This window comes from Carex rostrata, chromosome 18 (genome assembly GCF_964058835.1).
Source record: "Carex rostrata chromosome 18, lpCarRost1.2, whole genome shotgun sequence".
In the NCBI taxonomy this organism is placed as follows: domain Eukaryota; kingdom Viridiplantae; phylum Streptophyta; class Magnoliopsida; order Poales; family Cyperaceae; genus Carex; species Carex rostrata.
Window position 1 is genome coordinate 9,936,198 of NC_135935.1, and position 17,640 is coordinate 9,953,837.

A 17,640-nucleotide genomic window follows, 5' to 3' on the forward strand; every position below is an offset into this window, starting at 1 on the left:
GGAGTACAATTGTATTAATTTAAAATAAAGTTATTTACATTCTTAGATCGTACCACTCAATTGAGATTCTTTAACGTGTACTTATGTTTTTTTGGTGAGAGTCATGTAAGCTTGAAAGAATCTCAATTGAGAAATTATTTGACTTCCTATTTAACTTCCATATCAATTGGTGTCGAAATGGATTTGGAGTTTATTTGTGATGCATGCCAATTTTTTTTTTTGTTTTATAACCTGACAGTAGCTGCTATGTGCATTTCAGTGACTATTCCTCTTCTTCTCAAAACCTCTCTAGTAAGGATCCTGTCCTGGAGCATCAGGTATGCAAAGAGTTTAGCTGATGGTGGCACCTTGGTACTCCAGATGTACATAAAAGGCCATCTCACTTTTCCCCCAATACATAATGCCATGCATATCGAACTAGCTGAGTATAGGCCTTCCTTGCTCCATATTTATAATATCTGAATTTACTACATATTTGTAATATTTGAACCCCTAAGAATAATTTGACTTCTTTGCATCCATGTTTTCATGTTTTGTTCTCTCTATTTCTCCAAATACATTGAATTACTCTTATCATGCTGACAGGGTTTTGTCAGGCTAACTGGACCGGAGCGTGGCATACGAGCAAATGAATTATTCAATTGGACTGATCTATATTAAACATAAATTCAGAAAGTGCCAACTTTTAGATTGGATGCAAGGTTGAGACTCACATTGAAGGCTTAGGATTTCTATATATATATATATATATTTTTTTTTGGAGTTGAATAGAGGGCATCAAAACACTGACAAGTATAGGTCATACAAGCAGTGTTGTGGGTGAAAACTAGTAAATTAGGGACTTATATTTTTTTATTGTAAATTACTTTTTAGTTATGTTTAGATTCAGATAATTATCTTTTGTAAGCATGATGATTGAATAAAGATTTTGAAATTGAAATTATCTCTTTTTGTTATTGCATTCTTTGTAATCTACGTTCACTGAGTCAGCTTTCGGTGCATCGATTGTGTCTGCTATAAGCCTATAACTAAAGGATAATATGGCATTAAAAAAACCAGCAGGGGTAAAATTGGAAAATAGTTACAGAAAAAGATTGAAACTAGTATAGGCCATCCGAAACAAAGAAAATAACTGTCAAATTCAGCAAAAATAAATAAATAAAGGTTTGAATTCAATTAACAAAGATTATGCTGGTACATATCAGCTTTGAATTCATTTAATAAATAATATATTCTTTATTTTCAGCCAAAAACTAAAAGCTGAGAACATTACTGACAAATTTGAATAAAACTGAAAGTATACCACAACTCATACATGTTTAGAAATGTCAAATAATAGCAAAAATATCTAATAAAAGTTTCAAAATAACCGCAAGTTATACATATTCCAAAATAACCACAAGTCATACATATTCAAAAATGATTACACATCCTCCATAACACCTGCTTGTTTTCTTCGCTCGCAAGTTGAAGAGTAGTGGTCATATTGACCACAATTTTTGCATTGTCGCTTCGACTTTTTTGAGTTTTTCATACGGACTTCCAAACCACTTCTGAAGCGCCCATTCTTCGACACACTAACATCTTCCTTTTTACGACCCTTTGTTTTTGCAATGCAAGGATTAGCAATCGAGGGATGTTCAACCATATTTTCAACACGATCAATGGTAATTGTTGCACTTTCCTTCCCTTCTTTGTTTTCCTCTAACTCTAAGTTGGAAACCCTTTTAAGTGCCCCCTCTAACGCCTCCATTATAATGTCATGAGCATCGGTGCTCACGTGCAAATGTGTTCTCAACCGACTCATCAAATCATTAAATTTTAAATCACTAACCATTGAAGACTTGTCTCCATCCTTTTTAAAAAGAGGAATGGATATGCCCTCCCTCACCTTCTTTGTCCATCGTGGTAAGATATATTTCGAAGGAATATTTTCAACATCCTTTTCACTGAAATTTTTTAATACATGACAGCACAATATACCTTTGAATTCAAACAAGTGACACTCACAAAAGACCTCCCACATCTCAACATCCAAAGTAACAATAAATGCATCCTTAGTATTATGAAAACTTGATACCTTATACTTGCTTGAGGATCCACTTTTCTCCAACTTCTTTTTCTTCAACTTTGGACATTCCATGAGCTAATCTTGAAAATAATTGAAGATCTTTCGTGTGTACACATCAGCAGCTTGTTCTTCAAGTGGAGATTTCAACTTCAAAATTGGAGTTTTGTATATTGAAGTAAACCGCTCTGCATGCTCCGCCCTATATCGATGCTCAAGAGCATGCTCATACTTGACCACAAATTCTCTCAAAGTGGTGCCTTTGTTAAGAAATGAATCAAAAAAAGAGTGTATGCTCTCACATCTTTGTGTGATATTCATACCGACGTAAAATATGGTACGGTTGTAAATGGGAATCCATGATTGTCGAATATCAAATAAATTATTCAACCACTCATCATCCATAAGCTTATAATCTTTCATAATCCTCTTCCATTCATTATCAAATTGCTCAGTAGTGATTGAATAGTACAAACAGTTCTTCATTTCTCGAGAAAATGGTGAGTTATCATTGTAAAGGAAACCATATTTTTCTGGAAATTTATTCATGATGTGCCAAAGGCAAAATCTGTGAGAAACGGTCGGAAAAACCTTTCTTATTGCATTTTCAATAGCACGGTCTTGATCCGTGAGGATTGATATCGGTAACTTACCACCCACCGCATTAAGCCAAGTCTCAAATAACCACACAAATGTTTCTTCTTGCTCATTTTGCAACAAGGCGAAACCAAACATGATGGATTGGGAATGGTTATTGACTCCAACAAAGTTTCCCAAAGGCAAGCTATACTTATTAGTTTTATAAGTTGTATCAAAGACCAACACATAGCCAAACCGCTCATAGTATTGACGAGCGGTCGAATCTATCCAAAAGAAATTTATCATCCTATCCTCTTCATCAATTTGGATTTCATAAAAGAAATTTGGATCTTGTAATTTCTTCTCAACACAATATTGCACCACAGCATGTGCATCTCCGTTGTCCAAATTCTTCCTCCTAAGGTCTCTTCTATGATTCCAACAATCTCTTTGTGAAACATTTATGCTTGCATCACAATTAACAATATCCGGCACTTTGCCAATAGGAAGATCTGTTTCGCTAAACTTCTCCACTAGACTTTTTGCCACAGACGGCATCCCTCCCGGTTGTTTTAAGTATATTCGACTATTGGGACTCATCAAAAGATGGTTGTGTTCCTTTCTACTCTTTCATACCTTCCATATTCCATTCTTATTTGATACACTTATATATACTGGGCAACCACTTCTACGAGTTAATGTTTTTCTACTCTTCTTTTCTTGATCCAAAACAACAACATCATTTGATTTCTCTTCACAAAATCCAGCACAAGAGCACACATACTGTCGGTAACAAATTTTATCCGAATGTGCAAATTTGGTGGTCCTCCTTACCCGTACTGTATATCCCTCCGAAATAGCATAATTGTAATAAAAATTCTCAAACTCTTCAAGTGACGCAAACGCCATGCCTTTCCATGGGGCACGATCATTAGCACTCTTCTTATTTGTATCATCTTCGCGAATAAAATCTGTCTCCATTTCCATCTCATCACCCATAGAAGCATCATCCTATTATAAAACAATGTTCAATGAGAATTTGTATAAATACATTTCTGAATTCAAATTTTATTATAATAAGTATGCAAATTCTTGAACATTATTTTGCATAGTTATATTAATTATTTTGTATAAATACAATGCTTCCAATCTGCATACATAATGAGTACGTAATTTGGTTTTTGGTTGAACCCCAAATTGACTTGACTAGATTTTGATTAGCAAAACAATAAATTGAAATTTTATTTATTGGTGGTGTCTAGGTTCTCAGAGACAATTCTATTTCAAAATTTTCATGTGCACGTTGCACACAGAAAGTAAGTTGAAAGAAATTTTTCAAGTGCTCTCATAGGGAATTTCATTTGTTGATAAAATTAAGCATCTTGGCATTTAAAAAAAAGATAAAATTAAGCATCTTGATTGATATTTAAATTTTGTTATCTTGCAATTTGAAGAAATTTAATTGAATTTTTTTTAAAAAAAAGTAGATTATGTCAGAGAATGAAGATGGTGGCGATGAAGGCTCGACGGAGATCGGAAGCATGACTGGTTCGGTGGTGGGCATGGCCGAGGGAGCAACTGCAGTGGAAATTTCATTCACTGGAGAAAGAGGACAAGGAGAAACCATGGCAACTTTGGTCCACGGGAAGAAATCAGAAGGATCTCTTTGAAATGGAGAAAACAATAGATTATGATTTCTTGCCTGTTTTGTTCACTGGAGAGAAATGGAAAAACTTTACCGCGCATTTATGGAAACAAAGAATTTGAGGCGGAGAAAATATGAGGCGTTCATCTCAAATGAAACAAGCGGTTGAGGATTTGGAATAAATTTGGAGCATAAAAATTTGGTGCATTTGATCCCTCCTCATGTTTTAATTGTGAACTATAAATTCTAATTATCTAAACTACTTTCTTACAACCTCACAGGACGGAGGTTCGAGCTTACACCAGGCCTCGCCGCCTGCTCCTCAGGATGACGAAGATGATGACGAGGGGCAGTTCTCAGATGTCGGCGGAGATGGTACTGCTTAGGTGGCTAGGTATTTATATATGGTTCGGATGTTTGTTTTGACATTCCTGGTTTAGATGTTACTTGACATTTAGATTATCTGTTACTTGATGTTATTCTACATTTATGTTTATGTTTGATGATATAGTATACAGTTTTCTGATATTTATGTTTATATCTGTTTTGTATGTATCGATATCTTGTATTATGTGTATGTATTGATGTTATGTTGTATTATGTGTATGCATGTATCGATGTCTTGTATGTGTATTATGTTGTATGTTGGTACGTGTCGTACCAATTATTATATGGTGCAAATTTACATAATAAAAAAAATTCTGAAAACCTGACAGAAAACTTTCTGCGACCGATTTTAAGTATCAACGATCGTTTTTTTGGTCTCAGAAAAAAACTATTAGAGACCATTATTTTACTATTAGCGACCGTTATTTTGGTCGCTGATAATTTTTTTCTGACGTTAGCAAAAAATCAGCGACCAAAAAAATTGGTCACATATACATTATCAGCGATCGGTGACGTCATCAGACGAGTATTTGCGACAATGCTTACAGTGACCGGGTTATTAGTGACCGGAATTGATCGTCAGCGACCGTTGTAACTATCTGCGACCGGCACTTAGACTTTCTGCGACCAAAAAATCGGTCACAGATAGTAGGATCTGTTGTAGTGTAGGTCATACTCGATAGTCTTTTAATTTGTGGAAAAATTAATTACACCCAGTTTGCCACCTTTAATTTGTTGATATTATATATTGTTAGGTTGTAATTAAAATGACCACCAATGGCATATATATATATAGTGAATGTGGGTACAATTAATTAATTAATTATATTTCCATTTAATAATTAAATTTCTGTTTAAATAAATTAATGCATGCATCTAATGACCGCTTAGTGAATTTGAACATATCTTATCTTAGTGCATGTAGAACAATTGGAGTATACGTACGTAGTACGTAGTACTCGCTTTTTAGGTTTATCATTTTTACTTTTTACTTTGCTTCGTTGCACAAATTAAATCAGTAAGCAACGTTTTTACTATTGGAGGAAATTAATTAAACAACGTTGGTAAAAATAAATCCCATTGTAGAATATTTTTTATTTTAACTTTGTTCCAAGTAATGCACGAACCTTCTTTGATGTAAATATGTTTTGTACTTATTTTGTCGAATTCACATCCTCTCAGTTAGATATCTCAAAAGTTTAAATAAGTTGTACGTGCACCAATCTCAACTGTTCAAATAAGTTGTGCACAATAATACTCCTAAATTTGCGCTATCCCCGAGTAGGCACCGTACACTATATGTTATCTAGTAAGCTTTGGCTCATTAAATAATACATTTGTTCTTAAAATTGAATAACATGACATATATATATTCATTTTTTTTTTACTTTTTATAGACGGCTGATGTGAATCAAGGCACGGTGTTATGATATCTAATGAAATTTTTTAAGCCCATCGATTTCAAATTTCAAAATTTTTCAAATATCAAACCTTTTCAAATTTCATTTTTTTTTCAAATTCCAATTTTTTCCAAATTTCAATTTTTTGTTTCAAATTTCAATTTTTTTCAAATATTTGAAATTTAAAAAACTTGAAATTTGAAAAAAGTTTGATGTTTGATATTTGAAATTTGAAATCGGTGAAAAAAATGTCTATTGTGTTCTATGTTTGATATGAATGTTATTTACATGATATAGTTTAGTTTATTACCTTATTTATTAATTTATTTAACTTTTCACATATCCATAGTTCTATTGTATTCTATTAGTTATATTTTCGTTGTTATTGTCTTTATTTTATTTAACTTGTATACTTATGCTACTTTAGATGATATTATTGTTAACTTATTTATTTAATATTTGTATAATATGAAGACCTCACTTTTGGATAGTAACGTAAATGATGTTTATGTATTGCAACAGAATTAAATATTCGACACAATTTTTTGTTAATAATTAAATAAAAATATGAGCCGACTCGCGAGCCGAGTCGAGTCGAGCCAAGCCGAGTTGAGCCTTTTCCTTTCAAATTAAAGCGAGCCGAATGATATTGATTTTCTTATTGAGCCGAGCCGAGTTTGAGCCGAACCTTAATCATTAGCAACCCTAGAGAGAGAGAGAGGTGATTCTACGTTGGTCGAGAGAGAGAGAGAGGTGATTCTACGTTGGTCAATGGTCAAGCTTCAATATATTACAGAGGAAACAAGCCGAGGAGAGAAAAAAAGAAAATTCTCCAAGAGAGGAATGTAATTATAAATTATTACTTTTCTTGGATGCAAAGTCTATGTCAGTCAATAATAAAAGTGGATATTCAAATTTCCTTTTCCAAAATCAACGTGACATCACATCACCTGGTAGGCTAAGGCTAGTAGTACATACCATATGGTCCCGACATTTTTAAAAATACAAATATTTTAATAATAATAACTAGGTTTGAGCTAATTAAATAAAAATACCAAAACCGTTGAAAATTTTCACGGCTTGGAATTTTAATTCCAAACTGTGGATATTTTTCATGGTATGGGTTTTTTTTTTCAAAATTTTTTTTTAAATTTTTTTAAATTTTTTGTATTGAAATATTAGAAATTTTAAATATATTTCTTTGAAAATAGATGGAATACAATATAATTTGATTTATTAGAAAGACTGTAACAAATAACCCGATCAACATTTTTCAGGCCGGATTTTTCGCGGCTGTAAGAAAAATTAATATATTTCTTTATGTGTTATAGAAAATATTGTGATTCTTCTAGTACATTTAATTTCTAAAAAGTTGTATCTATTTTGAGAATTCTTTTTGAATAACAATCATTCAATAACTTAAAGTTTTTATTTTTTTTCAAAAATAAATACAACTTTTTAGAAGCTAAATGTACTAGAAGGATCACAATATTTTCTATATTACCTAGAAGTGACTTTTGAACCGGGATGAATAACTCAGAATCCAAGCATTTTTATTTTTTTTCAATAACACATAAAGAAATATATTAATTTTTCTTACAGCTGCGAAAAATCTGGCTTGAAAAATGTTGATCGGGTTTTTTGTTATAGTCTTTCTAATAAATTGAATTATATTGTATTCCATCTATTTTCAAAGAAATATGTTTAACATTTCTAATATTTCAATACAACAGTATTCCATCTATTTTTAAAGAAATATGTTTAACATTTCTAATATTTCAATACAAAAACTAAATTTTTTTAAAAAATTTATGTTTTGCAAAAAAAAAAAACCCAAACCGTGGAAAATATTTACAGCTTGGAATTTTAATTCCAAGCCGTGGAAATTTTCCACGGTTTGGATAATTTTATTAAATTGGCTCAAATTTGGTTATTATTATTAAAAGATTTAACTAATTGGGTATTTTTAAAAATGCCGGCATATGGTCCATTCCATACTCCATAAGTCCATATCCATACTGCTTGGAATTATTATTTTTTTCCCTTTTCCCTTTCTCGTAATTGATTCTTTGTGATTATAGCCTACCAGAAAGAAAGGCAACTGTGCACATGTATCTAATCAAAAAGTTCGCATGTAGAAGAAATAAGTCTGTCATTCTAATTCGGAATTTAGATATAATAATAATGTAATTCAGAAATAATTTGTTAATTCTGTAGTATGATAGTATATTAAAATATTAATTATATTATTAAACAAACAAAATGTTTGTAATTTCATGGATAGTAATATAATAGTTTAGAATTTGCGATGCACAGATTGTATTTTGATTTTTACTACTAATTTTTATTTTCCTGTGTGAGTTAGCACGGTACTGAGGTCTATGAAGCGAGTGACGGATTATAAAATAAAAAAATGTATTGTTTGTACAACTTGTCTGAAATAATTCAAAAAATATTATTCAAGATAATAATACAAATTAGATATTATTCAAAAATAATATTTCAGTGAATATTTTTGTTGATGCCGTTTAATGATCTATGTTGCTAAATTATTTTAAAAAATATTTTTGAAAGTTGTTGATTACATTAAAACACACAATATAATATACATAAATAGAGGCAACAATTCTTCTAATATTTTTTCTTTTCAACTAAACAATTCTTCTAATATTTTTTTTCAACTAAACAATTCTTCTAATATTTTTTTTCAACTAAACAATTCTTCTAATATTTTTTTCAACTAAAATTAGGTGAAGATGGTTAAACGGAGCAAATTATCCATATCTATCCTTAATAATTTCCTACCCGAACCCATTTTGGTAGAACTACTTTTCTATCCAAAGTCAATTGCAAACCCAAATTGACAGCCCAAGTTTCTCTCTTGCACATTCGCTATATACGTGTTACTTCCGTACTAACTTATATATAAAGCGTATAGCGATATTTAACACAATAGTTGTGGGACAAACAATTGTGTGGAATCAGATGCTGACGCTAGGAGCAGTCAATTTTGTTTATTAAATTTAATTAACTATTTTTGAATTATCTTTTTGACTTTTTCACATATCAAGGAATCCTTCGATCTTAAATAAGATATTATTAATTGTGTATTGCTTTCTACTCTCTACATATGTTACACAGTAAATAAATCTACATGTCTAACTGGATGATGAATATATATATAACATTGCCATAAAAATAAATCTACATTGCCATAAAAACATGTGAATTAGAGCATTTAATTAATTAATTTTGTTCATTTGTTTTGTGTCCTTCCACTCATGTCAGTTAACCCTTTTAAAATCTTTGTTTTTTTTTTTATTATTTCAAATACTTATAGTGTGTGCTTATCACTTTAGTTTTGAGGAATGAATCCTTATTCTATGTTTTAGGAATATATTTTTTCTTTGAATTTGTTTTTATGCATAGCTTGTGATCACTAATTTAAATATGAATATTCAACCAATTTTCTAAGGAATTTGCTATAATTAACTCTGAGAAATTAAATGAAATTCACCTTTTTCAAAAACCTTGAAACATATATATGGTCCTTACCTCCTAAATTTAAAAAAAAAATATTTTATGAGACTCACTTTTTTCTATTGGATTTAGATTCCTATTCAGAATTTCAGATCCTTCCATATCTCTTTCGATTCAATCATTCAATACCCAAAAAAAATGGTAAGGTCGAGATTCGAATTTGAATGCGAACCACAATTATCGTTGGTAATGAACTGATTAGACATTTAGACTAAACAATTCCCTCAAATTTCGTGTTGGAAAATCAAGATCTTTAGCGTAAATAGTTAATTGTTTTTATAGGATTAGATTCTGAAATCACAAAATACAAAATTCCACAGTTTATTTGAAGTTCCATAGTTTCCATTCATCACCTTTTTGCATGCTTAGTTAGCAGCAAACTATGCTAGTGCCTAGCTAGCAGTAGACTAGTAATTTTTTTTGTTTTTTAGCACGCTTATGTACTTCTTGAAATTTTAAAAATATATATGACAAATGGGATGTGTCAAAATTGCAACTGAATCTTTTCTTCTTCTCAGTTTAATATCTAATTAACAAAAAAATACTCTAATAATTCAACTTATTATATAAAACTCAAACGCTTCTGGACAACTTGCTAAAAATATATATATGATTCAAATAAGACAAAATATTATGAATTTGTTTTATCTCTCATCAGTCAATTTTTTTATTTAATTTAATTAACTATTTTCGAACTATACTTTTTCACATATCAAGGAATATCTTAAAGTTAGATATTATTAATTGTGTGTTGCTTTCTATCTTAAAGTTAGATATTTTTAATTAATGCTTATGTCAAAATGAGACATGTAATCTAAATTGGCCGCTTTCCATTTTATTTTTTATGAATGTTAAATTTATATTTTTGAACTTCAAGTTTGTTATTCACTTATTTGATGTTTATGGTAAGTAATACATTAATTAAAAAACATGTCGTTTAATTTTTATTGGTTCTTAATCAATTTTTTTCGGTGGTTATCTAACTTCTATTGGAACAAAAGACAGTGATATCTGAAATCTGTAATATTTAATCTCTGAAACGAAAGATTGGAGGCCGTACGGTGCAATTAATAGGATCACCGGAATAGATGTTGTTTGAATATCACAAATTCCCTTTTTTAGAAATCTTTTTGTTGCGTTAGCCATGTGGCTCATTGTGCAATATATCTTTTTATTAAAAGCAGGCTTGAATCTTGATAACTTCTTAAATTCACCTCCTCCACATTTTTCATTAACCTTTTCAATTCACACCTACATATTGTGCCATACACCCTCCATTGTTTTTTTAGCATTCAAACAACTATTAGAGGATCTGAGCCACTTATCAAAATTATATTTCAATCTCTGCCATTAATTATTAATTTCAATTTTGTGCATCTATGTAGGAATCTCAAAATTTAGCAAATTGAATGGATCATGCAAATTGACAAATTTAGGCTAAGAGAAAGAAGGAAGAGTATGGGAAGGTGAAAAAGGCCGAGATGAGCATTTAAATTATTAAACAAAATTTGTCAATGAAAGTGATCGGGATCTCGATGAGTCCCAAAATGAACAGTTGCTACAATTAATCTGCCAAGGCAATTAGACGTGATCTATCTTTTACCTACCTCAATTTTACATAATTGAGACAATTTAACGTATATGTATAAAAATGAGAATAATTAATGACAGTACTTGTGAATGGAGTTTTTATATAAATAATATGATGAAGGACATTTCTGTTATCTCTTACTTTCTAATATGCAAATAATTAAGGTACCTTTTGGTTTATTATGACAAGAATGAGACACTTTTCACGAGGATAAAAAAGTGACTTTTCGTGATGGAGTACCATCATTGTTCAACTTTTTCTTTTTGCGACGGTACTTTTTGCGAGAGAGTACCGTCATAAATGTGTTTTTTCCCTCGTGAAAAGTATCTACTCTGTTGTAGAAAATAAGGTATGATTTTGTTATCTTTCACTTAATTAATATTTCTCGCATAAGTTACTATCCTTACCTTATCAAACTTTGGTTATTATTAGGGGTGTTCATCGGTTCGGTTCGAACTGAACTAGGCAAACCAAAGTTATAATTCGGTTTTAAAAATATAACAGAACCGAATCGAATTAGCATTGCAACCGAACTGAACCGAACCAAAGTTTTATTTCGGTTTGTTCGATTCAAACCAAAATATATTAATTTGTTTATTTAAAACAATTGATTTAAAATAAACCGAAGTATATTAAGAAATAAACCAGAGTGTTAAGAAATAAATTAAGATATTAAGAAATAAACTGAAGTATTTAAAGCAATTGATTAAGAAACAAATCAGAGTATTAAGAAATAAACCGAGGCAGTCCGGATCAAATTCATAATATATAAAAGTTCAGTCAATTCGGTAATTCCAAGTTACTTTGCGATTATCATTTATGACGATTTTATGTGGCTGAAACATAATATATATCGTGTCAAAAAAGAATTTAGGATTTACACTACTCATTTTCCATGCAAACTTGTAGTGGCTTCTGAAGATTATTTGACACGTATGTCAGGTATGATACTTTATGTTAGTAAGAAAATTAAATCTATTATAGCAAAGTTTAGAGCTGAATTTTTTAATTAATATCTCAAATAAATTAAATAAAAAATTACAAAAGTTTCCAATGTATACAAGATACTACTCATCATCAGTTGGATAGTACTCCTCTAACACAATCGAGGAAAGGAGAATAAGAGTTTCAAGGTATCGATGTCTTATATTAGATATACTTGTTAATCAACATGAATTAGATATACTTGTTAGCGATCTATGCGTTATCACAGGCAATGAAATTAAGTCTCCTTTTACAGAACCGTGTTTTACACATGGATTGAAAAAAAGAGAGTATATTTTGCTTCTCGCTTACTCGATGTTGTTTGAGCTGATAAGTCCATGTTGTATATTTCATCGAGAATGCATTTGTTGTATGCGCTAACGAGAAGTAATTAACCAAGATAATTTAAACAATTCAGGACGATTGGAATTGAACACGTTGTATAATATTAAAAAAAAATGAAAAGAGCCACGAAGGAATGATCAATAAATTTCAAGTCACATAGAAGATGGAACGAAATTCAATCATAGTGAAATTTGAAGTCTTCAATCATGCATAGTGGTATATATATCGGCATCATGTAAGAAGGAGGGCGTTTGATTTTTTTGTTTCCCCTATGATTCAAGACACTGAGGATATGCAAAACATGACCGACTCAAGCGACCAAAAAGGAAGGTAGGTAGTACTCGATCAGGAAGTGTGTGAGGAAATTGAGAATACCTACAGCTCAAGCCTCAAAACAAATCAATATTGAAACAAGTGTACATAACATAGTCACTATAGCAGAAAAGTCCATCAGAGACCGATTTTCCAGTCGCTGATAGTCACGTCGCCGGTCGCAGATAGTTATTCCGGTCGCAGAAATCTGATTCCGGTCGCTGATACCCCGGTTGCTGAAAGCATTATCGCAGATACTCAATCGATGACGTCATCGGTCGCTGATACTTTTTCTTTGACCAATTTTTTTTGGTCGCTGTTGTTTTTTGCTGACGTCACGAAGAGATATCTGCGACCAAAAAACAGTCGCTGATACTATTATGTCAGTTTTTTTGGTTATTTACTTTCTTTTAGTTTTTTGGATTTTTTTTCATTTTATTTTTCTCAAAACATACACAATAGATCAATTCAATTGTAACATCAAATATCATACAAAATTACGGTTTTTATTTGAGATACAACGGTAATAATATCAACACAACAATTCTAATTTTGCCATAGTATCAATTACAATATCCTCAAAATTCTCAAGTCATGAAATATAAAAAACCAACACATATTCCTCAAAATTCTCAATTTCAATTTTCCCAAATTAAGCTAGCCTATTGTTATTTTGCATAATATCAAACACCCCCGTTTAACAAAATAACACATATAACGTAATTAATAAAGTTCTAACCCAGCTATTTATGTCCAACTCAGTCATCACCATCATCCTAAAAAAGGCCAAGAAACCAAAAAATAATACCAAAAGTATTATATGCTCATCACAAGTTCTATAAGGGATTCAATAAATCATTGAATATTCTTTACTATCTAGTGAAATTAATAATGCGCTTGTTATCATCTCAAAATAACTAAAAAAGATGACAAAATACATGCATCTAAAAAAAATACATACATCCTAAATTGTGACATATACTAATCTTATATATAGGTTGTGCAAGAAAGGTGAAATTGAGAAGGCACCAGATTTTTTATGTGAAATGATGTCTAAAGGGCATGAGCCTCATGTCATGACCTATAAAACTCTTTTAGATGGGCTGTGCAAAAATAGTGAAATTGAGAAGGCAATGAATTTTCTACACGACATGAAATTTAAAGGGCTTGAGCTTAATGTCATGACCTATTATACTCTTATAGATGAAATATGCAAGAAAAGTCAAATTGATAAGCCTTTGAGTTTTCTACATGACATGATTTGTAAAGGATTTGAGCCTAATTTCATAAACCTATAACACTCTTATAAATGAGCTAGTATCTCCAGTTGACAAGATAATAGGGCATTTACAACCCTGATACAACACTCCAATTGAAGATGTTTGGAGAACTCTAATAGTGTCTCTATATGGCAACATAAAAGACTATTTACTACCCATAAACAACACTCCAATTGAAGGTGTTTGGAGCACTCTAATAGTGTCTCTATGTGGCACGATAATAGGGCATTAACAACCCTTTTACAACTCTCCAATTGAAGGTGTTTGGAGCACTCTAGTAATGTCTACAGATGGAAAGATAATTGGGAATTTACAACCCTAATACAACACTCCAATTGATGGTGTTTGGAGAACTCTAATAGTGCTTCTATATGGCAACATAATCAAGCATTTACTACCCTTAAACAACACTCCAATTGAAGGTGTTTGGAGCACTCTAATAGTGTCTCTATGTGGCACGATAATAGGGCACTTACAACCCTAATACAACACTCCAATTGAAGGTGCTTGGTGAACTCTATGAGTATTTCTAGAATGCAAATTAATAGGGTATTTGCAACCCTAATACAACACTCCAATTGAAGGAGTTTTGATAACTCTAATAGTGTCTCTATATGGCAACATAATAGGGCATTTACAACCCTTATACAACACTCTAATCGAAGGTGTTTGGAGTACTCTAGTAGTGTCTACAGATTGGAAGATAATAGGGCATTTACAATCCTAATACAAAACTCCAATTGAAGGAGTTTGCATAGCTCTAATAGTGTCTTTATATGACAAGATAATAGAGCATTTACAACCCTAATACAACACTCCAATTGAAGGAGTTCGGAGAACTATAATAGTGTCTCTATATGATAAGATAATAGAGCATTTAAAACCCTAATACAACACTCCAATTGAACATTTTCGGAGAACTCTAATAATGTCTCCAGATGACAAGATAATAGAGCATTTACAACCCTGGCACAACACTCCAATTGAAGATTTTTTGGAGAACTCTAATAGTGTCTCTATATGACAACATAATTGTAACATTGCGTAAAATATAGATTATTTTTCTATTGAAATCTGAGTCTCAAGAATGCAGATTTTATTACTATTTGTTATATTTGATAAATTGTGGACTAAACTGAAAAGTCTCAATATCTAATTAATATAATTCTTAGTTTCTATGTTTGATAATTGTCACTGAGTAAATGGAAATAGAGAGGCTCCAGTAAGAAAATATGTTCAACCTATTTTAGTCACAATTAAATATTGCACCTCTTGGTTAATGATAACTGAAAATTAGTAATGCATCTTTTCGTCAGAATTGTTATCCAATAACCATTTCAAATTAAATTATATATTCTCTGTCCATTAATTTAGAAATAAATATAGACCAATAATCTCTCTCTCTCTCTCTAAAAAGAAAACTGCACCCCTGCCCTTCTCTCCATCAACCGTAATTCCCCTCTATCCTCTCTTTACTTCACAACTATCAAAGAGACCCCAAACCGCACCAAATGGAAAAATGAAAGTAGTCTTTTGATGCTGGAGAATTTCTGCACTTAAGGTAATTAACTCGAATCATATTATTTCATTATAAATTGATGGTTGAATAAATTGAATTAATCGATATGATAAATGAATCCATGTCGATGTTAAGTCAATTTTGTTCCTAGATAATTTAAACTATTGAGGAGTAGTCTTTTAATTATATTAAAAACTTAAAACTATCTTTTGATATTATTGAAAAATACAATACTTTATTGAATGAATTTCATTAATAATTTAAGATACGTTGATTCGATCTATTTTGTAAGAATAAAATTGTGTTCTTAAATTGTATGTTGGTAAGAATTTCTCTGACTATTATAATATGAAAGGTTATTTATTATTATAAAATCTGAAAAATCTAATCTATTATAAATTGTTTTCTTAAGAATAAAAATATCTGGGAACTTCCTTATTTAATAATAAGTATTTCTTTTAGTTTGTTTGTTTTTTTTTAAATCGAGAACTTCAGTTTGCTAATAAGAATTCTTCAATTATATTAAAAAGATTTAATATAATTAAGTAACACAAGTATTTTACTATCGATTAATTAAAGTTAGTAATTGAAAAACTTAGGTTCAAATATAGAGATTATGGATTTTGATGAACGTGAGGAGTACGCTCCAAAAACCTATGAAATTTCAGGTACGGGTTTCCTGGACATTGTCAAATTGTTACTTATCGTTTTGTTTGCATTTATTTATTTATGGAATTATGCATGTTGAATCGAACGATCCTTTTTTTTGTTTAGAATACTAGGATAAGATTATTCGATTGATCAACGGATTTTTAAGATGTGTAGTGTAGAGTATGATATTTGTGTGATTAAACGAAATAAACGTGGAAAGTAACGGATAAGTTAAAGGAAAAGGGGCCAATATGCGTTGAACGCCTGTTGGAATGTATACATTGGGTCTAGTGTCCGACTGGACCTCTCGTTAACGTGGCGTTAGTTGGACTTTCTATCACGGGTCAATATCTTGCGGTGGTTTGAGTCCCCGTTGAGTGAGATAGTTGAACTAGTGGTGGTTCGAGTCCCCCTAGTGAGACGCCAATAGCTGGGGTGGTTCGAGTCCCCTTGGTGAGGCAAAGAAGATCTAGCGGTGGTTCGAGTCCCCGTCTAGTGACATGGCCAAGATCTAGTGGGGTTTGAGTCCCCCTGGTGAGGCAGTTAAAAACTTGAAAGATAACTTAAGAAGTGTGTGTGTGTGTGTGCCCCCGCGTGTGTTTGTTTCAAATATTTATTAGTAAGATCGCATGTAAGGATATAATTTTAATATCATGTTTGTGTTAATAAGTGAATTTGACAAATTCCGGGACTGGAACTGAATCCCGTACTGAGAGACTGTTCGATCTCTCACCCGTTCCACTTTTATGTGGGTTCCAGGAAATCATGAGGCCGACATGGAGCACGAATAGGAGGGATGCGGATCAGGAGGCAAACGAGCAGATGGCTCAAATATCTTTTTATTTTCTTTTAGTTAAACTTTAATTCTCTCTATTTAAAAGTGGATACATTGACTGACATGGCAATTATCGGTTTGTTTGCCATGTTTGTCTTGATCTCATGTTGAATATGTGTTATGTACTCAAATTAATTGTGGTATTTGAAGATTGTTTGACTTTTAAATGTTGCATGAGTATTTATTATTGATAATGTATGTGATGTGCTTACGCCTTACGTGTAAATACGTGGCGGGTTGTCCCGGGGTGTGACAATAATAGACCATTTACTACCCTTAAACAATACTCCAATTGAAGGTGTTTGGAGAACTCTAATAGAGTCTCTCTATGGCACTATAATAGGGCATTTACAACCCTTTTACAACTCTCCAATTCATGGTATGTGGAGCACTCTAGTACGTCTACAGATGGGAAGATAATCAGACATTTACAACCCTAATACAACACTCCAATTGAAAGAGTTTCGAGAACACCAATAGTGTCTTTGTATGGCAACATAATAG

At 31.5% G+C, this 17,640-nt stretch overlaps 1 protein-coding gene across 1 annotated transcript; it reads right to left on the bottom strand.

Annotated features, from left to right (window-relative positions):
- Positions 1-1,423: 1,423 nt before the first annotated feature.
- On the bottom strand, positions 1,424-2,554 carry LOC144569756 (protein FAR-RED IMPAIRED RESPONSE 1-like). Its single transcript, XM_078320226.1, has 2 exons — positions 2,186-2,554; positions 1,424-2,128 (listed from the first exon to the last, which is right to left on the bottom strand). The coding sequence occupies exons 1-2, from the start codon at positions 2,552-2,554 to the stop codon at positions 1,424-1,426; spliced, it is 1,074 nt and encodes a 357-aa protein (XP_078176352.1).
- Positions 2,555-17,640: the final 15,086 nt, after the last annotated feature.